Here is a 24216-nt window from a genome sequence, read left to right as displayed (position 1 = left end):
AGGAACCAAATGAAATAACATGAACGTAAGGTGAGAAATATATCACTGAAAACGTTGTCCATAACTTGAGGTCTTGCTAATATCTTTTTGCTCTGTGAGAATCAAGCCTTCTTCCTTACCCACTCCCCTGTATCTCCTTCTCCCTAATCTCTGTGATAATGTTTAAGTCTATTTTGGTTAGTATATTTGATGTTCTTACTCATATACGAGATTGCATTCTGTAGAAAAGTAAGGAACTGTCTATAAATGCATATTACAGAAAATTTGTACAAGGTCCATGGAGCCTTAAATAACTTGGCCAAGGTTACATAACTAATAATAGAGAAAAATTGTATTTGAAACTGGGTCTATCTGACTCCAGATTTTGTTTTTTTTCTCTACCACATGTGTATTACGCTACATTAAAAAAAAATATAGCTCACTTTTTTCAAATGTGTACATTCATGTAAACACAACCCACATCAAGATAGGGAACATTACTACCATTTTAGAAACTTCCGTCTTGTTTCCTCTCAGTCATTAACCACCAACCGCCACCAAACACTGTTCTGCCTTCACCCTGTATTTATTTTTGAATTTCATGTAAATGAATTCATGTTATGGACACAAGTACTCCATGGGTATTTGAAAGAGGATTTATCAACCATATCAAATGGAGGAAGTACTAAAAGGAGATCACTGGATTTGGGAACAAGGTAGAGAAATTTCATTCTTGCAGGATTGTTGTATGTTGAATAACTAGGAGACAAGGAAATGAAGACAAGACATTAATTATTCTTCCCTTACCAGCCAAATTTCTTGTAAAGTTTGTTAGAATGGGATATTGAGTTAGTGGCAGGTAGGGTTTTGAGATGGAAAACAGGTCAGACTTCTGAAAACTACTTGTTTTTATCTTTTATTGAGCAAGTGACAGATCTTTAGAATTAGTTTAAAACATTTTCTAAAATGTGTGAGCCAGTGTCAGTCTATCCACTTACTATGTGGGTATAATTTATTTGTACACATTGAATATATTGCTGTTGTTAAGTTTCTCAGGATAATTTTTATTATTTTGCGTTTAGGAGTTATGGTACAGCACCTGTAAATCTTAACATCAAGACAGGAGGAAGAGTTTATGGAACTACAGGTAAAATTTGTATTAGCTGTTACAGCTCAACTAAAAAGAGCAATTTTTGACCATATATCAGGGAGGTGGGCGAACTTTTTCTGGGCTACATCATAAGTATTTTAGGCTGTGTAGGCCACATAGGGTTCCTGTCACTTGATTTGTTTGGGGTTTTTTTTTTTACTTGTTTGTTTTGTAACCTTTTAAAAGGTAAAAACCTGTCTTAGCTGACAGGCTGGACAAAAACAGTGATTTAAAATATGAAAGTTAGCAACTTTTTATTGGTGCAGAAATCCCTTATTCTAAGTAACATTAGTATCCCTAATCTCTCTATCCAGTTTGTCTTACAGCTACACCATAAAGTTTGACCTCACCTTTTATTTATGGTAAACATTAATGATTTGTTTGGAACCATTGCCATATTTAGTGCTAGCAATAGTAAAAAGGTGTCAATGTTTTCTGTTTGTCTATGGTATCTCTCAGCTTTTTGTTGCTGTAGCTCCTTCACCATTTTGCAATTTTATAAAATAGGAACAAAAGTCAAAGGGGTAGACCTTGATGCACCCGGAAGCATTAATGGAGTTCCACTCTTGGAGGTGGATTTGGATTCTTTTGAAGATAAACCATGGCGTAAACCTGGTAAGATTATCGTGGATTATATCAATTTCGAAAGATTTTTAATATAAACAGTCATTAGAAAAGTATTTTTCAGCATCAATTTAGAATATTATTTTTTTAATGTTATTTTTGTTGTCTTAAACACGTGATGAGTAATAATGACCTGTATTATTAAATCTTACTGGTGGCCTAGCATTATATAAAAGTAGATTTGCATATTGTTTTATTATGATGTCATTTCTAAAGGAAATAATTTGGTCAAAGATTTTTATAGTCCCGTTTTATGATGGTAATTGGGAGAGCTGGTAAGATTAGAAGGACTGATAAGACTAACAGAACTCTAAATTTATATTTTTATAGTTTGTTATATTTTATATGCTGCATGAAAATAGAATTGAAATACTTGTACACTAAAAATGTGTTTTGTCTTTAGGTGCTGATCTTTCTGATTATTTTAATTATGGGTTTAATGAAGATACCTGGAAAGCTTACTGTGAAAAACAAAAGAGGATACGGATGGGACTTGAAGTTATACCAGTTACCTCTACTACAAATAAAATTACGGTAATTAGTAAACATTGCAAAATATCCCAGCCTGTTCTACTGTCCCAATTTTACTCCCCAAATAAATCACGTTTTCCCTATAAAGGTGGTTAAATGCTATATGATAGTTTAAAAATTCCATTCTTTTTACTATGTTTGTTTTTTCCCTTCCTTCCCTTTCAGAGTTTCATATTAATGATTATCTGATGTTCTTAGTTTCAAGTCACAGACTAGCTCCAGCTAGTTTGTCTTTATATGGCCTATCAATTAAAAATTATGTGGTATCTTAATGGGGAATATGTTATTTAACTTAGGCCGAAGACTGTACTATGGAAGTTACACCAGGTGCAGAGATCCAAGATGGCAGATTCAATCTTTTTAAGGTGAATTTTAGTAAATTATCCTTGGTTGCTCTCATTTTTTGTTCTTGAGTCTGCTCCCATACCACTACTCAAGGGATGAAATTAAAGTGGAAATAGCTATCTTTTTTCCAAACCTTCAGCTTCCTGGTGACTTACAAATTTGCTGATTGTTGTATCTTCACTTTTGCAAGCATGTGGATTTATACTCTATTTTACTAACAAATGCTGAGTAAAACTGTTCTTGCTTTGTGTCGTGATTTTATTTTGAGTCATAGTATGTGTTTGTTTGTAGGGTATAAAAGTTCGTACCAACAGACTAAACTCTATTGTGGATCATGCTGTAATCTTTATCAGAATTGGAGACTTATTTTTCCTAGTTTTCTTTTAAATGATAAGGAAGATGGCATACTGCTTATTATCTGTGTGACACAACGCATTGGTGTAATGTCTCTTGTGGTTTAAGGTATCTGAAGAATCTTAGGCAGTCTTTGAGGGTCTCTAAGAAAGACTCAGCAGAACAGGATAAAGCCAATGGTTTTTTAAATGAATACTTAAAAGGAGTAGGTTTAGTGAGGGACTTGCAGATTGACACTACCACTTGGGTATCAAGTCTTTCTTCTGGCTTCTCCATTCCATATGATCACACACCTGGTCCAAAGAACAGTATTATATTTTTACATAGCAGCCTACAAACTTGTCTCAAAACCTGATTTGTACTCTTCTTCGTTTCCCTTAATTCTTGTGTTGAGTGACACTGGGATGAAGACTGGGAGTGGCTTTTGGATTGGGTTGTATACTCAGGGAACTTTTGTGGGCAGGAGCTTTTCTGTGCCCCTTTTGGGACTGCAGCCCTGTCCACCAAAATACTGCCTTATGCAATGCATGTGCTATATCCGCAGATGTAGCCGCTCTGCTGGACACAGTTCTGTATAGAGAACTTAATTTTAATTTACATCCTTCTTTGGGTAAGTATTTGGTTCTTGTTCTGCTGTAAATATTTTGAAAGCGTGTGATGATGTCTATCCTATTTTAAATCGTCCTCAGGTTCTTTTTGGTGATATCTGTGTAGTTAGGCATTGAATATATTGTATACATGATTATAATGAATAGATAGAAAAGTTTTCTTGATGATGAAATAGTTTGTTTGCAGGGTTGCTTTTTATTTTATTCTAACGGGAATGAGAACTCCTTTTGTAAACTACCACCTCCTGTATACTTCATCTGTTTGCAGTAGACTTCTAAAACTAAAGAATAAAAAAACTGCTAGGGGCTGGTCTCTTATTAAAGGTAGCCATCATGAATGAGTTTTTTATCGAAAAATTGTTTTGAGCTTTCTTGTGGTTATATGAGAAGTCATTGTTCTCTTCTGCTTATTTGATTCTGAATGAATACGGACTTGAATTTGACAAATGTAGTTCAATGGTTTTTCTTGCCTTGATAACATGCTTAAATATTACTCATCCAGTTAGGAATACTGATTTGGGAACAGGGTATTTTAATAATGTGTGTGGCTCACATGTTTTCTTTATGGATATTGTGGTCTGAGGATATATTTTATTGATAATGTTCAAAATCTGCAACCAGGGGTGTGTAGGAGCATTTGACCGTTTCAGGCTGCAGTTTGATTTATATTGAATTTTGGAAAAGTTTCTGTTACCTTAAATAAATTTAAGAAATATGCTTGTTTGGATTTCTGTGGGATTATCTTTCTTTGAAAAAGTATTAGTTGTCTGTTACTATCTATTCTGCAACTCTGGCAAATACAAAACAATTCTAAAGATGTAATTGGTATCCAAAATAAGCAGAGGTAAATTTCTTAGATATTAAGTGCCGAAATGTATATTTTAGACAAAATGCTATAGAAAGGGTAAAAATGAGAGAGTTGATTAGAAATTACTTTGGGATTAGAAAGTACATTGGGTGCTATATATAGGTCCTTTTCTATTTCTGTTTTTAATTTTGATTTCATTTTATTTTAATTTTTGTTGGGGGTAAGAGATGATTAGCCCTAAGCTAACATCCGCCACCAATCCTCCTCTTATTTTTTTGCTGAGGACGATTGGCCCTGAGCTAACATCCATGCCCATCTTCCTCTACTTTGTATGTGAGACGCCTGCCACAGCATGGCTTGATAAGCCGTGCAGAGGTCCACATCTGGGATCCGAATTAGTGAACCCTGGGCTGTCGAAGCCGAGTGTGTGAACTTAACCACCGTGCCACTGGGCTGGCCCTGGTCCTTCCTATTTCTGTGTCTTTAAACAAAAAAGCCTAAAATGGGATGCAGTAGTAGAGAAGCGTATGCTATTTTAATCAAAGCCTTGAGAGTGTGGAGAAGAGAAGAAAAAGTGTTACAGATTTAGGAAATGGCTTGGGCAAAGAAACTCATGTTTTAACTGAGTAAAAGTGGATGAGCATATTATTTAAAAAATTAGCCTTATTGGATCAGAGTTCTTTTTGGAAAGGAGTAGGAGATGGCTATGGAGTGTGTGGTTCAATTCTAGAAAGCGTAGAAACACGGAAGATGAGTTGGAGGAGTTGTTGCCTATTTGTGAGCAGGAAAGTGACTTAGAAGTAACAGTGTTCTGGCAGCAGTGTATGGTGTGGTTGGAAAAAGAAAGTCCAAGCTCTTACCCATTTATCTACCACTTGAACTAGAATTATTAGGATTGGTGACAAACAGATAGAATGAAAAAACTTCCCCAATTTTTTGATATAGCTGAGCACCTCCAGTGTGCCCAGCACTGTGCTAGATGCTGTAGTAAGATAGAATCTCTTTATTCAAGAGTGACGTGTATGTATGAACTAACCACAACATAAGGTTATGTTGGTGGTACTGACAAAGTGCAGTAGGGAGTTCAGAGGAGATAGTTGGTTACCCTACATTGTGGGGTCTAGAAGGATTCAAATGGAAGGTGATAATTGAAATATGAGCTCGTATTCATTAGTAGGAGAGAGGGGAGTAAAGGACATTGTAGGCAGAGAGAGCAGTCTGAGCAAAACCAGATAGCATGAAAGGAGAGCTGGGGTGGATAAGAGATGTTAGAGGAGAGAAGCCTGAAAATGGTAGAAATGGGGCCACGATGAGAAAGACCTTAATTGTAAACTAGCCTGCAGATATTTGTGTAGGCAATAGGAAGCCATTTGAAAGTTCTTGAACAGGAGAATAGCATTAACAAATCTGGTTTTTAGAGAAAAAAACTGTCACTAGAGTAAGCTATATATTGTAAGGAGGAGAAAAGGGACTCAGAGGCCAGATGGGAGTTATTGCTCTGCTGTAGAAATGAGATGAATGAGGACCCAAACTTGTACTAGTGAATGAAAAAAGGAACAGATTTAAGAATCATAATTCAAGTTCTTTTCATATCTATGGCAAAGATTTTTTTTCATCCTTAGTCAAGTGAGAGACAAGCAACTTGTCCGCCTTTTTAAAATTACTTCTTACTTTTCATGAAGTAAATTTTCAAACATACTAACAAGTAAATAGAATAGTACAAATGAACCCCTGTGTGTTTATTATAGTACCTCAATGATTATTAACATTTTGACATTCTTAAGTCTTTTATATACTTCAATATGAATAAAGTTTTTTTGTTTCATTTTTTGGGTTTTTTTGTTTTAACAAAATGAAAAGAGATGAGTGAAGTTCGACAGGTAGAAAAATAAAGTCACTCAATTGAGTGCAAAAAACAATGTGCAATTATATAATTTGAGGTGAGTGGCAAGAGAGGAGTGACTATAGTAGGAATACGTAAGATGCATGTGTAAGAAAAATTTGACCATAACTTTCTCTTAAAATATTTTTGTTTATACATGCACACACATGTGTGCACACATGCATAGATGATTTTATTTTCCTCTCTGAAAGTATGTATGAGCTTTTGTCACCAGCGTTCTGAAATTGCATGATTATGTGTCTTTGTCTGTCATGGTCCATTGTACCAGGTATTCATTTGTACCCTCTTAATCTGGAAGCACGGATCCTTCACTTGTGTGACCTTTTTTCCTATTTTTTTTTTTTTTTACTACTTCTCTGCTGCTTCTGTCTTCTGGACCTCCTATTCAAATATTGGATTTCTTATTTGGTCCTTTAATTTTCTTATCTTCTCTCTCTTATTTTTCATCTTTTTGTTTTCCATTATCTGAGTGATTTCTTCACCCTTACAACCTTTCTATTCATTTTTTTATTTCTGTTATATTTTTAATATCCAAGAAGATTTTTCTTCTGTTTACCTGTAGTATTCTATTCGTGTTCATGCATGCAGTAATAGAATATTTTTTCTCCTGTATCTCTCAAAAGATATTCATATTAATGGTAGCTTGTTTGTTTCTTTTCCTGCATAGTCTATTTTCTTTAAGTTGATTTTTAAGTTTGTTGTTTTTGCCTTCTGACTTGGGCTTTTCTCAAATGTTTGTCAATCCTTGGCCATTCACTCATGAGAGAGGGGGCCACCAAAGAGTGATTGGAAGGTCTGTGCATGTGAATGGAATTTGCTGACTAGGTTTTACTGTAGGACTAAGCTTTTTTCACAGTCCCTGATGTTAGTATGTTTAGGTTGTTTTGCTTTTTGTTTTTTCTTTTTGTGGTAATCTGATTTTTCAGAGAAGACATTCTGGTATCCTGCCTAGATGGTTTATACTTGGCTGATTCAAATGTTCTGGGAGAAAGTTGTCAGTTAGAACCTTTGGGGTCCTGCTCTGAAAATCACTAAGTTTTTGCTTTGGCGTTGCTGACTTAGGATTCAGGTCTCTTTGGTCTGGTCAGTCAGTTACTATTTTTTCACGTGCTTTCAAAGTCTTAAATTTTGCTACTTTCCCAGTCTTTTTTTTCTTGTGGGTTGAAAGAAAATTGTGATAATTTATGTGGTTTTCTCCTTTTCCTTTTCACCGTAACATTTGGTAAATGATTTCCTAGGTTATTAAAGTTTTTTGATAAATAACTCTTTAGGGGCCATCCTCGTGGCCGAGTGGTTAAGTTCGCCCGCTCCGCTGCAGGTGGCCCAGTGTTTCGTCGGTTCCAATCCTGGGCACAGACATGGCACCGCTCATCGAGCCACCCTGAGGTGGTGTCCCACATGCCACAACTAGAAGGACCCACAACTAAGAATATACAACTGTACCAGGGGGCTTTGGGCAGAAAAAAGGAAAAAAATAAAAAAAAATCTTAAAAAAAAATAAATAACACTTTAAATAGTTCCATTATCTATTATTTGAGTGTACCACAATTAACAAATTTCTTTTTAGATATTGTTTTGTTTGTAATACTAATCTTTCATAAATAATGCTGTAAGGGGCAGCTGAAAGAAATTGCGCAAAATTAAGTTTTGGTACAATGGTAGCATAATTTGGGTAAATATTTAGCTTCTCAAGTTACAGACTTCAGTCAACTTTCATTTGGTTATGTAAGATCTGACATGAATTTGTTTTTAAAAATCAGTCATGGTGTCTTATAGTTATTTCTTAAAATATTATGTGAAAATATAGTCTGATTATGCCCTAGTTAAATAAATTTTGAGTCTCTATAATCCTGAGTGCAACATCTAAAGACAAGTGGATAATGATAATGCAGAGTGATTAGGAGGGTTGCAGAAAATGGTGAAATGCATTCTGTGAATTCTGTGATATAATGAGTATATTATGAAGAAATTAAAGAGAAAAGAAAACTAAGTTAGGAAACACAATCACTTTTTATATGTTTGTCTTCCTGTGATGTACTTCCTGACAGTACTTTATATATACTGTCTTCCTGATACCTTTTCGTACTTTCCCCCTGTTGTAAATACTCTCATCTATGCTCTATTCCCTCTTTCTTTTTCCCCCCTTCCACTTCTCTTCTCCAACTCTCCGTTCCTCTTTTCTTTTCTTTCTTTCTTTCTTTCTTTCTTTTTTTTTTTTTTGGTGAGGAAGATTGGCCCTGAGCTAATATCTTTTGCCAGTCTTCCTCTATTTTGTATGTGGAACAATGCCACAGCATGGCTTGATGAGTGGTGTGTAGGTCCACGTCCAGGGTATGAACCTGTGAACCCCAGGCTGCTGTAGTGGAGTGCGCAGATTTAACCACTGTGCCACCAGGCTGGCCCCTTCCCTCTTCCAGTTTTTAATTGAGCATTGACTATGCTGGGAAATATTTCAGGTTTGGGTGGGAGGGGAGGTCAGCATTATAGACAGAGACTCTGTGTTCTTAGAGTTTATCTGACTTAATGGGAAAGATAAGTATTAATTAGATAATCATGTCAAAAATTACGTAGTTATTAACTCCATGTCCTATGAAAGACTTTGAAGATGTGACATTTAAGCTGAGTGCCAAAGTCAATCAAATAACAGATATATATTGAGCACTTATTGCGTGCCAAGCACTGTTTGTGGGTACTTGGGATACAGTTTGAACTACATAATCCATGTTTTCAAAGATCCTATGTTATAGTGGCAGAGAGATAATAAACATACAGCAAAATAAGATAACTTCAGATAATGATACTAGTGAGAAATTCTATGAAGAAAATACAAAATGATAATGTGATAGATTGTTTGGGAGTGGTCAGGGAGGGCCACTCCAAGGAGATATCTGAACAATACTTGAATGATTAGGAGGAAGTAGCCATGAGAAGATCTCGCAAGAGAATATTCCAAGAAGAAGGAACATCTAGTGCAAAAGACCTCATGAAGGAGGAACTTATATGTTAAAAAGAACAAGAAAGAAGGCCATCGTGACTGGGCTTAGTAAAGATGAGTTGGGGAGGAGTAGAGGAAAACAAAGGCGGAGAGGTAGGCAGGGCTCATACCATGTAAATCCTTGTAGGCCATGATAAGAAGTTTAGTTTTTTTTTCTTTTTGCATTGAGAAGCTATTAGAGAATTTTGAACAGGGGAGAGACATGAGTTGATTTGCACTTTTAATAAGATTGCTTTGGTTGTGTACAGAGAATAGATTTTTCAGAGCTAAGACCAAAGCAGAGAGACAAGTTAATTTAGCAGCTGAGATGTGGTAGTGGGTTTGACCTGGGTTTTAGGAGTGAACATAATAGTAAGTAATTGAATTTAGTATATATTGTAAAGGTAAAGTTGACAATTGGATGCTCATATGTATTGCATACTTCTAGGATTTTTTTTTCTTGAACAACTGGGTAGATGATGGTGCCATTTACTTATATGGGAAAGACTTGGAGAGGATCAGATCGGGGGATAGTGGGAAATCAGTAGCTTTGTTTTGGCCATGGTAAGTTTAAGATGCTTATTAGACATATAAGAAGTTGGATATATGGGGCGGCCCTGTGGCTGAGTGGTTAAGCTCACCCGCTCCACTGCGGCCGCCCAGAGTTTTGCCGGTTCGAATCCTGGGTGTGCACATGGCATCGCTCATCAAGCCATGCTGAGATGGTGTCCCACATGCCACAGCTAGAAGGACCCACAACTAAGAATATACAACTATGTGCCAGGGGGTTTTGAGGAGAAGGAAAAAAATAAAATCTTGAATAATCCCTCATTAAAGAAAAAAAATGTTGGATACAAGTTACTGGGGCTCAGGAGAACAGTCGAGAATGTAGTGTCAACTTGGAGTATTCCTGACATCCCCAGGATGAGTAATACATTTATTTTTCTCTGTTCTCATAGCATCTTTTATCCCATAGATTTTTTCATAGCTTTTATTGTTTTGCTCTGTTAGTTGTGTTACTGTCTTTTCCCACAGTCTGGAATTTTGTTGTATTTCTCTCTGTAATCTCAGCTTCTGGTACATCATAGATATTTAATAAATGTTTGATGAATGAATCATTTTTATTTCCCGTCTCATTACATTCTATTAGTTTTACCTGTGAAGTGTCTATCAAATACGTTTCTTTCTGTCCTCATTGTCTTAGTGCTCATCCTCATCATTCCTCATTAGGATCAGTGCTTTTTAAATGGATTTTTTTTAAGCACTGGAACTCATTTTCAAGTAAAATGCCAATGTTAAACCGTAATTACATGAACGCACCAATTAGAGATTGGGTTCAGCAGTGTAAATAAGAGAGCTGACTATAGTGGTTCAAATATATAAATAAGGGTTTATTTTTCTCACATAATGATTATTCGAGAGGTAGGTGGTTTCTGGAATTGACTAAGTGGTTTGAATATATCAGAGTCAAGGTGTCTGAGATTTTCTTGGCCTTTGTCTCAAGAGGAAGGAGAGTATTCCTAAATTTAGACTGACCAGGGCAGTAGAATTTAAATAGAGCATACAGTATGGTATGATATATTATTCAAGGGTAGGGTAACTTGAACTTAGTTTGTTTAAATTTTGTAAATTAAGATGATTTTATGGTAAGAAGGTGAGTATAAAAGCAAAAGAGCATAAAGAAGATATTTCACCAGTCTGAAGTTGTATAACTGGATCACACTCAAAGGATCTGATAGGAGCAGAAAGGATGGGCAAATGTGGGAGAAATTATGTAGTAAGGAGATAACTGGTTTAAAAGTGAATATAAAAAAGAGAGAAGAGGTATTAAGGAGACAGATGACTGACTTCAAGTTTCTAGGTGTACTGAACTGGCAGGAGGGTGGTACTGTTGATGATGATGGGAAAATGGGAGAAATGGTATGGAAGTGCAGGAGCGGATTATTGACATTGCATTAATAGCAAATCATAGTCTGAATAGAAAATGTTCGGAATGGCTAAAATGGCCACTGGTGGTTTTCTTAGATAAGGGTGGTAAACATAAAAGGGGAAAATCTTCAAGGCCTTCCTTGAACTCTGAAACACGGAGTCATTCCCAAGTAGCTTGGACTTATTTGTGGTGATCTGAGAGAATTTATGAAAGTTGTATAGAGTTACAGTTTATTGAGCTTTTAAGTGACGTTAGTATGAACTTTTTTTTAATAGTTGGGAACATTTTGATCCCATAATCCATCTTTGGTGCCTTTCACCTAATGATAATCTGAAATAGGTTAATTTTACTAAATAATCAGCAATGAAACATTCTTCATATTTAATTTCAAATCAAATGTTACAAATTTATTTTAACGTCTTCAGTGTATTATGTTTGATTGTCCTATTAAACAAGCTAATAACCTTTTTTTTTAAGGTACAGCAGGGAAGAACTGGAAATTCAGAGAAGGAAACAGCACTTCCATCTACAAAAGCTGAATTTACTTCTCCTCCTTCTTTGTTCAAGACTGGGCTCCCACCAAGCAGGTTAGTTAGAGAATTATAACTCAATTTACTGCAGGCACTGGCATCTTCACCTTGTAGTAGTACTATATGAATATAAAAGCTCTCAATGTTCTACCAGAAAACTGGAACATTCTACTTTGTTTTAGTACAAAAATGAATTCTTTGTGAAAAACTCTTCTGTGTGCTGTTCCATCTAAAAAAACTCTAAACAAACAAGAATGCGGCATGATATATAGTTACATATACAATGGAGATGATAATCTTACGTTCATAAGAAGTGGTGGCAACAGTGAACTTGCTATATTCTGTACTTATTATTCTCACATAAAGAATTACTGAACTTCCTAAGTCGAGATTTATTGGCCTAAAAGTGTTGCCGATTTTAGTAGAAGAGATGGTGGAAATTTTAGCCTGGAAAGGCTTTCAAATTAAAATGATTTTCTTTTCTTTCTTAGATTCGTTGTGATAATTCCTAACTTTGAGTTTCACAAGGTACCAATTGTAAGAGGCAAATATGCTGGCAATGTCCTTTTAACTTAAATATGACAGATGGTTAACCTGTTACCAGGAAAACGGTAAAGGATAAGCTAAGACTAGGGAAATTTGATGTCAGCAGTTTAATCTTGGGTTAGATAAAGATGTCTTAAATCAGTTATTTCTCTGGGCCTGAAACAAGTCTGATCCAGCTAATGTTAGTTCTCAGCCCCATCAGTTACCTGTGTGTTACTTGTTTAAATTTATTTTATATACTTTTCTGGTTTTGTTATTCTGCAATTTTGAATTGTTGTAAGAGATTATATTTCATAATATACAAATGCAGGAAGAGACCTTATGTGAGCATGTAGCTTAACCCTAAGATAAGATTTTTGAAACTTTCAGCCAGAATTAAATGTTACAAAGCCATCTTGGATTTTGACTCTCTCTCCTCCTTTTGACAATTACTAGTCATGGACATTTCCAAATATTAAACTAAATGCAATCTCATAAAATGTATGTTTAAGAAGTTATGATAGCTCAGGAATATTGATCCTTTTAATATGTAGTATTCTTTTGGTTTTTTCATGTTTTAAAAGAGGTCAACTTTCATTCATTGAGTTAATGGTCTACTACAGTATGGAGTGATGTTAAGAGCTTGGACTATAGAGCCAGACTTCTGGGGTTCAGATTCTGGCTTTGCTACTTACTAGCTGTGTGTCCTTGGGCAAATTCTCTGATCTTGTTATTTTTTCATTTCCTTATCTGTAAAATGTGGTAGTAATACTTTCCTTATAGGGTAGTTGTATATATTAAATGGATTAATTTTTGTAAAGTGTTTTAGAACAGTAGTACATACATAGTAAATACTCTATAGAAGTTTGCTATTATCATAATTCAGCCAATTAAACTATTTAAAAATCAGTAGTTTTTCTGTACTTTTCCTTGCCCCCCCTTTCTATTTTTGGAACCTGGGCTAGATTATGTGGGGCATGGTGTCATTATTAGGGATTTGGCTTTTCCCATAAGTGAAATAAATGAGGAGTCACTGTCAGATTTTGAGCAAAGGAATGAAATTATCTGCTTTAGATTTTTAAAGTCTCAATTTCACTCTTTTATTAAGATCAGACTACAGAGGGATTAAGGAAAGAAATGGTAAGCCAGCTAGGAAGTTGTAGCAATTATCTAGGCAAGAGATAATGGTAACTGACCAGGGTGGTAGTGGTGCTGATGTGAGAAGTAGTCAGATACTGGATACATTTCAAAAGATGTAAAAGATCTTTTACATTTTTTATATCTGAAATGAGAAAGAGACTACAGGAGGAGTGATTTTTGAAGGGAGAAGACCAAGAGTTTAGGACATAATGAGATTGAGATGCCTTTTAGACATACAAGTAGAAAATTTGTATAGGAGGTAGATATATAGATCTGTAGTAAAGGGGAAAGGTATGGACTGGAGATGTAAATTTGGGAGTGATCAGTGTTTAAATAGTATTTAAATGAACTTATGAAACTGAATTCGATTGTAAAAGAGAGAAGTGTTGATAGAGAAGTGGTGAGAGGCCAGAGCCCTGGGGCAGTCCCTTGCAGGTCAGAAAAATAAAGATGAACCAGTAAGAGACCAGTAGAGAAGAATGACTAGTGAGATAGGAGGAAAACCCAGTGTGTATTTTCAAAAGGATGATTTCAAAGAAGGAGGAATGATTAACTATCAAATAATACAGATTCGTTCACCCAGAAGAAGAGAAATGACCTTTTGATCTTAAAATACAAAGGTCCTTGGTGATCCTGACCAATTCATTTTCAGTGGTATAAGGTGAAGATGAAAAAAAACCTTTCTGGAGCCAGCCCTGATGGTCTAGTCGTTAAAGTTAATGCTCTCACTGTGTTGGTGGCCCCGATTCGTTTCCGGATCGCGGAACCACACCACCTGTCTGTCAGTTGCCATGCTGTGGCAGCAGCTCACATAGAAGAACTAGAAGGACTTACAACTAGGATACACAAACATGTGCTGGGGCTTTGGGGAGAAAAAACAAAAGAGGAAGATTGGCAACAGATGTTAGCTCAGGGCAAATCTTTTCCCTGCAAAAAAAAGAGAGACTTTTTGGAATGGATTCAAGAGAGAATGGGAGGAGAGGAATTAGAATGAGAAAATATGGACAATTTTTTGGAGGATTTTTTTTCTTTTGACGGGGCGGAGAAATGGGACAGTATCTGGAGGCATATGTGGGGTCAGGAGAAGGTCTTTTCAAAATGAAAGAAATTACAGCATGTTTATATACTTATCAGAATGAGTTACTGGAGGGGAAAACTGATGATGCAAAAAGTGGGAAGGGACAGTTGTTAGAGCAATGTCCTTAAGTCAGAGGGGATGGGACGTAATATGCAAGTGGAGGGGTTAGCCTTGAAGGAGCATGAACAATTCACTCATAGTAGTAGGAGGGAAGGCAGGACATGGTAAGGGTTGATGGGTGGGTAGGTAGTGGTGGGGGGAACAACCAAAATTTCTTTTCTGATTGCTTTAATTTTTCCCAGCAGCATAGGATGCAGGCTTATTTGGTGAAATTGAGGATAGTGGAAGGGGGTGTTAAATGTTTGAGAAGAGAGGAGAAGGTCTGATAGAGTCATTTAGGGGTGTGTGGATAAACTAGGGGAAAGAAGTAGGATTGCTAGGCAGTACCTGGAGGGAAATGTGGAGTCAAGAAAGGGCTTTCTTTCGACATGGGAAAAATTACAGCATTTTTACATGCTGATAGGAATGAATTAATAGAGTGAAAAATTGATGACATGGGAAGAGAGAGTGTACATTTCCAACTTTTCTTGAGGTTAATGGCTGTTGGTTTAAAGTGAGACAAATCAGCTTGGTTGGGTCTGTTTCTCTTGCTCTTATTCATGTCATCTTGTGTTCGTGAAGAGTATCTGGAATTGGATTTAACAGGTTGAGGTTACATGAGACAAATATGACAGGGATTGAGGGGCAAGGAAGATGAAAATGTACTTGAGGAAGTGATTATAATGATGGACCATGGATTTAAGGAGAGATGGGAGGATAGTGGTGGGTAAGGGACAGTACAAAGGAGGTAAAGAAATGATAGAAAAATTAGCAGATCCATCACTACTACTAAAAAAAGAGTGGGTAATTACCACCACAACCTGTAGAAACATGCGCAGCATGCCAGTACTGTTGCTTTTGGATATAAAGAACTGTACCCATTGCTCATTAGGAAAGTAAGTTTGTTTTCTGGATTCATCTTTGCTTTATCCAAAGGATTCTTTTCAGTCATTGTGAAATATTTCCTTAAATAAATACTTGTGTTTTTTCTCTTTTATTCTTTGTTTTTATGAAGATTAGAGAGACATCTTTGAAAGTAAATTTCATTGACTTTAGGGAGAAGACAGTAATGCCATTTAAGAAATAAGAGAGACTGAACCCGAAATATTTAGCAGTAATGAGCTGTACTACTGACCTAACCACTATATTTCCATTGTTTAAAATCTTTGATTGCCTTATTAGGATATAGATGGCTCTTGATATCTTTGCACAGAACCTTTTTTTAGTGATTTTTTTGTTCTTTATTAGTGGAAGTTCTGGGTTTCTAACTTTCTGTACTGCCCAGCAAATTGACATACTCAAGTAAATTGTTAATATTTAATATATCATAATGTTTTGATCTTTAAAAGTTTTTATATTATGTCATGAATGTACAACTCAAAGAATTTTCACAAACTGAGCACAACCATGTAACTAGTACATAGATCAATAAACAGAACATTACCATTACTCCTAGAAACCCCTGTTGTGCCCCCTTTATTTGTTGTTTTAATTTTAATTTTTTATTTTGATAAAAATTCAAACTTATATAGAGTTGCAAGAAAAGTGTAAGGAGTGTCTAAATACTCTTCACCTGGATTCACCAGTTAATAACATTTTGCTGTATTTGCTTTATAATTTCTCAAAAATATTTTTTTTCTGAAACATTTGAATGTTAATTGTAGACATGTCCCTTTACCTCTAAATACTTCAGCATGTATTTCCTAAGAACAAGGTCATTCTGTTACATAATCTTAGGACACAATTATCAAGGTTAGAAAATCTAATGATGAATCAGTAGTTTAATATACAAGCCATAAATTTTGCCAGTTATTTCAATAATATCTTTTATGGTAGTTCTTTTCTTTCCTCCTTGATTTAGGATTCAGTCCAGATCATTTATAACGATTAACTCTCTTATCTCTTTGTTCTTCTTTAATCTGGGACAGCTTCTTAGACATTATTTGTATTTGTTGACATTGAATTTTGAAGAGTACAAAATTTATTTTGTAAATCTGTTTGTTTTGTAAATCATCCCTCAGTCTAAGTTTGCCTGATGTTCCCTGGTTATTAGATTCAGGTTTTGCTTCTTGGGCAGAATACTATGTAACTGATGTTATGTCCTTCTCAGTTCATCACCTGGAGGTACATGATGTCAGTTTATTCCGTAATTAGTGATAACTTTAATCACTTAGTTGTGGTGGTGTTCCTTTGGGTTTCTGCACTGCAAAGTTACTGTTTTTCTCCTTTGTATTTAATAAGTAATCTCTGAGGAGACTGTGTAAATATCTTTTTTCCCTTTGAACTTTCCAAGAATTTTAGTATCGATTGATGATTGTTGCTTTAAACAGTTATTACTATAATAGCTGCAAAATAGTGATTATCTGACTGTTATTCCTCTTAGATTTATTAGTTGGCATTCTACTTTAAAAATGAGCTTTCTCACCTCCCCCACTTACTTATTTATTATCAGCTACGCTCATTAAATTTTATTTTTTGTGGGAAAGAGAGAGTGTGTGTGTGTGGCTTATAAGTAATGGCTTATTTGTATATATGGTATATAAACTACATATATATGATTTATATATACTGTAATTCATATGGATGCTCAAATTGTTCCAGATTTGGTCTGTGGGAGCCTCTTCAGACTGGCTCTTCTGATCTTTTGATATGTCCTCATCACTTTTTTTGAGGATCTCTTTACTTTCTGGCATTACCGGATGTTCCAGGCTTATCTTGTGCTTTCCCTGCCCCTTCCCTAGAAGCAGCCATTTCTTTAAGGCACCTTGATTCCTTTTGGTGGGAAATGATAGTTAGAAACCAAGATCTCAGCACTAGTTATGCTCATTGCTATTGGGGTGTTACTGTTTCTGGGCCTTTTCAGCACCCAGGGCTAGGAAAAACAAGCTATTTCAATATGAAATAACCATATGTATGTTCCTTATAAAATTTTAACCATGCAGTCATCCATCATGTTTCTTTTACTTCCAATTTGACATTCCCGGGTTCTACTTCCCTTTCCCTATTCCATATTACATCTCCCTTTTTCCAGCAGTGAGAATCAGTTCCCAACAATTTCAGTATATTTACTCATTTGCTTAATCCTAAAATACACACAAAATAGATTAGAACTTCTGCACCCATCATTACAAAAAATAAACCTGTTAAATAGAGTTCATTTCTTCTTTCTTACATACTGAAGGTATATAGTGAGAATATTGTGTTCAACAGTTTCCTTCAGAGTGGTTATATTAATCATTTAAAATATAATTTGATTCATTATTTCCGTGTGTATTCAGTATTAATGTTTCTTTTCCTCCATGCTTATTGACTTAATTATTTTGTGCATATATAAAACATTTAACATAGTTCCAAAGGTAAGACTAGTCAAAAGTATACTCAGATTTGTCACTCTTTCCCATATTTCTTACTCCTGTCGGTAACCAATTTCATTTCATCTAGTTTCTGGTTTATTCTTCCTGTGTTTCTTTTACATAAATAAGCAGATACATAAACATATTTTTTCTGTTGCTTTGAAAGAGTGTCGTCTTAGTCCCGTAAAGTATTAGCAAGAGTATAAGTAATTGAACTTTTTATGGAGTATGTATGTCACCAGGGGTAAAATAACTTACTTATTTATTATCAGCTACGCTCATTAAATTTTATTTTTTGTGGGAAAGAGAGAGTGTGTGTGTGTGGCTTATAAGTAATGGCTTATTTGTATATATGGTATATAAACTACATATATATGATTTATATATACTGTAATTCATATGGATGCTCAAATTGTTCCAGATTTGGTCTGTGGGAGCCTCTTCAGACTGGCTCTTCTGATCTTTTGATATGTCCTCATCACTTTTTTTGAGGATCTCTTTACTTTCTGGCATTACCGGATGTTCCAGGCTTATCTTGTGCTTTCCCTGCCCCTTCCCTAGAAGCAGCCATTTCTTTAAGGCACCTTGATTCCTTTTGGTGGGAAATGATAGTTAGAAACCAAGATCTCAGCACTAGTTATGCTCATTGCTATTGGGGTGTTACTGTTTCTGGGCCTTTTCAGCACCCAGGGCTAGGAAAAACAAGCTATTTCAATATGAAATAACCATATGTATGTTCCTTATAAAATTTTAACCATGCAGTCATCCATCATGTTTCTTTTACTTCCAATTTGACATTCCCGGGTTCTACTTCCCTTTCCCTATTCCATATTACATCTCCCTTTTTCCAGCAGTGAGAATCAGTTCCCAACAATTTCAGTATATTTACTCATTTGCTTAATCCTAAAATACACACAAAATAGATTAGAACTTCTGCACCCATCATTACAAAAAATAAACCTGTTAAATAGAGTTCATTTCTTCTTTCTTACATACTGAAGGTATATAGTGAGAATATTGTGTTCAACAGTTTCCTTCAGAGTGGTTATATTAATCATTTAAAATATAATTTGATTCATTATTTCCGTGTGTATTCAGTATTAATGTTTCTTTTCCTCCATGCTTATTGACTTAATTATTTTGTGCATATATAAAACATTTAACATAGTTCCAAAGGTAAGACTAGTCAAAAGTATACTCAGATTTGTCACTCTTTCCCATATTTCTTACTCCTGTCGGTAACCAATTTCATTTCATCTAGTTTCTGGTTTATTCTTCCTGTGTTTCTTTTACATAAATAAGCAGATACATAAACATATTTTTTCTGTTGCTTTGAAAGAGTGTCGTCTTAGTCCCGTAAAGTATTAGCAAGAGTATAAGTAATTGAACTTTTTATGGAGTATGTATGTCACCAGGGGTAAAATAACTTTCTTTAGAATTTTATTTTGAAAGAGTTAAATTATTTTGAAATGGAATTTTTGTAATATATATAAATATAATGAAATACATATGTAGTGTAGGTTTTTATGAAGCACATCAGAGTGTTACTGTTAACTGGTTACACTAACAATACTTATGCCTGTTATTGAGGAATATAGGGAAAGAAATGCCAAAATTTCAAATAAGATTTGGTGAAACTGCACAAATTAATGTTATTAATTCATAAAAGCACAGAAATTTATTTCTTGATAATATAACTTAAAGTAAACCCTTGGTTCTTTTCTCATTTCTACATTTTGACATCATACTGTCTATGTTGAGAAATATTTCTAAAAATAAAGTTAAGAAAGTCTTAACCCACCTATATTTCAATACCACTAGCAGTCTTAGTACCACAGCAAACAGTTTATGTGACTTGAAAAGATTGATCCTGTAGGAACATGCTAAAGGACTTTAGAAAAAGCATGTCAGGGAAAAAAAAAAACAGAACAAGGGGGGTCAGAGACAACAATATGTAAGAAAAAACATAGAAAATTTATCTCACCAGAAACAGCACCTCTTCTCAGTCTCAGACAAGTACTGCCTCCAGAAAAGCCAGTTCAAGCGTTGGGAAGTGGCAGGATCGATATGGGAGGGCCGAATCACCCGATCTAAGGTAAGGCTATTTTTAAACATTGGATACTCCCTGATGTTTAGATCATCAGTGTTGTTTGATCTCATTAGTAAGATAATACATTTTGATTAGACTGTACCATATTTTTACCCCCTAAATTATGCTTTTTCAATATGGAATTGAGGGTTTTTAATTTACCTTATGAATCAGGCCTTATCACTTCATGTCTTGCCTCTCTCTGGCTTTTTTATATGTTATATTATAAATTGCATGGAACCATGCTGAGTGTTCACTAAGTGTTTTTCCCCCCTTGCTGCAGGTTTAATTTTTCTTTCTCATATCACACCTTATTCAAAAATCCCTGAGTGCTTTTCACTATTTGTTGAATAAAGTTTAGCCTTCCGAGCCAGTATTTGGGACCTGTAAAATCATACTCCACTGAATCTTTCCAATCTTTATATCCAGCTAGTGTTTAAACCTGCCATTCCATCAGGTGGGTCTGTCAGCTTCCTAGGAAGTACTATTCCCCTTATTGTTGCTATGCTTTTACTCATGATCTACTCTCCATAGACTTTTGGTTTGTGTTCTGAATCTTAGATTTACAAAGCATACGACCTTGGATGGGTATTGTAAACTCTCTGAGCCTATGAAGTGGGAATAACAATTTCTACCCTAAGAGATGTGATGAGAAGCAAACGTTAGATCATGAAAGTACATTGCCAACAGAAATCAATCTGAGCAATTAATTATGCTTTGCTTGACTTAGAAATATAGACTAAAGTACTTTCCTAATTTACAATTTGGATTTTTAAACAATGATGGTGTATTGGGGGTGGGGTATATTTTGTTTATTTTTGTTGTTACAGAATTTTAAGCTTTTTTTCTTGGGCAGCTTGATACTATATTGCTGTGCTTTTCATTATTTTCATTTACAAACTTTTATATATATAAATTATCAGATATCTTTGATCATAACAACTGAAAGAAAAAGGAAGGAAAAACTATCAAAATGTTATTTTCTTAGATTTTCGTTTCTTTGGGGTCTTCAAAATAATTCCCCATGAGTAGTAAGAATTTCTAGTCAACTTGTTTTAATAGGATTTCTTGTTAGGAGCAAATAAACTTAGTCGTTCTGAAAAGAGTATGTTTATCTCGAAGTGAACAATATTTTCACTTTTTAAAGAATATCCAAACTGTAAGTATAGTCACTGATGCAGATAGAAATATATTTTATTTCTTTATTATCTACATTCTTAGAAGAACATCAGTTGCATGTGTTGCTTTTTAACAAGTTTATAGAATGAAAATTTGTATACCTTCTATTATTTTAAAAGTACTCATTGGCATTTTTTCACATGTATTATATGATTGATTGATCTTAGTTTTTAAAACTAAAATTCTCCTTGAAGAACCAATGGAAATTTTGAAAGTGTTATTTTAAATAAAGAAAAGTTAGATCTGACAAGTGTGGAGTCTCTGAATTCTTTTTATGTTTAATATTTTAGTGGAACCCAAAAGTTTAATAGCCGTGCTAATAATAATTCTGTATAGTGATTAGCTTGGTTATCATAGCACTTAGGGCATAGAGAAACACTTGGATTTATATTTAACCTGGCCAGCAATGTGGACAGCCTATTTACTGATCCCAAAAGAGCAAGACAATAAGAGCTTTCATTTTCACCCTGCTACTATTGATAGTGAATCAGTAGCCTCTTTTTTTTTTTTTTTTTAAAGATTTTATTTTTCCTTTTTGTCCCAAAGCCCCCCGGTCCATAGTTGTGTACTTTTAGTTGTGGGTCCTTCTAGTTGTGGAAGTGGGATGCCGCCCCAGCATGGCTCGATGAGCAGTGCCATGTCCATGCCCAGCATTCGAACTGACGAAACCCCGGGCTGCCAAAGCAGAGCACACGAATTGAACCACTCTGCCATGGGGCCAGCCCCAGTAGCCATTTTTGTATATAAAGAATACCTACTTTCCTAAATTTAGAGCAGTTTCATGGCATAAGTACTGGATTTAGATATTAGGTTTGGTTTTGTGTCTGTGTGACTGTAGGATAGTTCCCTAAAATCTCTAGGCCTCTCTTTCCACATTTGTAAAATGACAGGGCTGGACCTTGTTACCTGGAAGGCTTTTTTAATCCTGATTATTTTCTGGCTAGTGCCTGGTTTACATGGAAAAGGAGAGATCCAAGAAATTAGGGAATTTGCCCAAATTTATGGCTAATCAAGAAGTAAAGCCATGGCCAGAATCCCTGGTTTTCTGCCTTTTAATACCTGCAGTTCAGGACAATTGACTTTCATAAGCAAAGGCATCGAAATACTTAAAATCGGTTATTTTTAATGTAATTTTAAGCTTTATATTTGTTTCTTTAGTTACTATTTTAACATCTGAAATTCCTTTTTTAATCAATCATTTGATTTAGAATTTTTACTTAAAATAGTTATGCTTTTGATGTAATAGTTTATTTCTTGAAATAAGATGGCTAGTTTATAGGCAAAATAGTAGTTCTCATATCTGAAAATGATACATCTCAGTTCTTGAACTATATAATTCGCCCCACCCCCCTCCCGCTCCCACAAACAATGCTTTGGAAACACAGAAAACTCTCCATTCTGACTTTGTGATTAGTCTCAGGGCATATAGATATTAGGAAATTTCACACTGTATTTTCAGTATTTTGTGCTTTTCAAAATTAAAAGAAAAACCCTCTAGATAAAAGCTACTTTTATCTTTTTAAATGATGTATGTGTGTGTGTGTATATGTACACATACATACATACACATGCTTTCTTATAAGATAGAAAATGAGATTCCAGCTCTTGTAATTAATGTAACTGAGAAATGTGGAGTTTTTGAAACATTGCTTAAGTGTCTTTGTAAAGAGCACTTAAACAATGGTTGAGATCCTTTTCATAAGTTAGTATATTTGGAGACTCAGACTTTTTATCTCACACTTGTTCCTCTTAATTAATGTGTTTTTCAAATTTTCTTTAATACTACTCTTTAAGCTAACTATATGTATATAATAATGGCATTTTATTGGTGTAAGTTTGTTTTATAAATTCAAATTTCTAACTCTTGTAAACCCAATTAAGAATAATGAAGCAGTTTTAATGAACACATAAAATTGAAATTGGCAACAGTATGATTATTATAATCTTATCCTAGTGTCCAGTTTATTTCTGTGTTTTGTTTTCATTTTATAATATCAAATTCTGCTTCTCTTAGGTAATTAGTTCCAAATTCTAGGTGGTTTTATTAAGCTTGTTTTCCAATATGAGAATGGTTTGTAACTGATTCAGACTCTTGAAACACAGGTAGAATAGTAAAATTGCTTTTCAATACAGAATCACTAAAATATTAAAATCTACTTGCATTTATTATAACAGACAAACATAAAACTTACAGTAAAACTGGATGGTAAATGAACATTAAATCTAAAACTGACCTCTTCATTTGTTCTCACTCTACTTACTATTATGTCTTGATGAAGTAATGTACTGAAAAGATGCCACCTGTGCTTTCATGGCATTTGAACACTCTTGAATGTGTGTTGTATTGTGTAGCTTGTAAGATTTTATGCGATTAGACATACTGAAGGCCTTTATTTTTAAAAAATTCCCTGTAGAATGGTATCTCTTCCTATCACTGATACATTTCAAAAATGAAATTAAACGTAAATATGGCAGGTAAAGCTTTATTCCAAGCTCTACACAAAAGTGAGTAAACTTGGCTGCCCTAATGGACATATTATGTCCTCCAGTGAGTCAGATTTTAACGTATTTCATCGTTAAGCATTCAGGGTTTTTTGTTTGTTTTTAATATTGCTTAAAAGGTAACAACAGTTTTAAAATTCAGGCCCCCAAAAATTTAGCATGGGAAACACTCTTATAGAAGAACAGGGGAGGGTCTTGGAGTTGATCATAACGGAGCCTGAATTCTGGTGCTGGCGCTTTACTTCACAAAAGAGCCTCTTTCCACATCGATGAAAATGAAACTAATTGGTACCTTCCTTGCAACGTACTTGTGGCTTAAGTAATTTCTAAATTTGTGAAAGCACCTATTGCAGGGCATCCAGTAAGTGTTAGTTCCCTTTAAATCTTTGCTTCCATCGTAGGCTTTATCAGTCTCTTTAAATGTAGTACTGAAAGAAAATAAATTACATGTCCTGAAGACAGTTTTAAATACTGTGATTTTTATTTTGGACATATATTACTTTTCTAGACAGGAT

General features: G+C 34.8%; 1 protein-coding gene across 23 annotated transcripts in view; it reads left to right on the top strand.

The window, feature by feature from the left end:
- FIP1L1 (factor interacting with PAPOLA and CPSF1) overlaps positions 1-24216 on the top strand; it is a 76630-nt gene that overhangs the window by 13300 nt on the left and 39114 nt on the right. For 7 of the 23 annotated variants that reach the window (XM_070614922.1, XM_070614925.1, XM_070614923.1 and 4 more), the window contains 6 exons: positions 1062-1126; positions 1637-1744; positions 2157-2287; positions 2581-2649; positions 11684-11793; positions 19919-20026. In XM_070614922.1, the coding sequence (XP_070471023.1) occupies positions 1062-1126; positions 1637-1744; positions 2157-2287; positions 2581-2649; positions 11684-11793; positions 19919-20026 (591 nt within the window). The remainder of the gene's footprint in view (positions 1-1061; positions 1127-1636; positions 1745-2156; positions 2288-2580; positions 2650-11683; positions 11794-19918; positions 20027-24216) is intronic. The other 16 variants (XM_070614937.1, XM_070614935.1, XM_070614933.1 and 13 more) reach the window with 3 other exon arrangements.

The sequence above is a fragment of the Equus przewalskii genome, chromosome 3 (genome assembly GCF_037783145.1).
Source record: "Equus przewalskii isolate Varuska chromosome 3, EquPr2, whole genome shotgun sequence".
In the NCBI taxonomy this organism is placed as follows: domain Eukaryota; kingdom Metazoa; phylum Chordata; class Mammalia; order Perissodactyla; family Equidae; genus Equus; species Equus przewalskii.
This window is presented reverse-complemented; position numbering and strand designations above follow the sequence as displayed.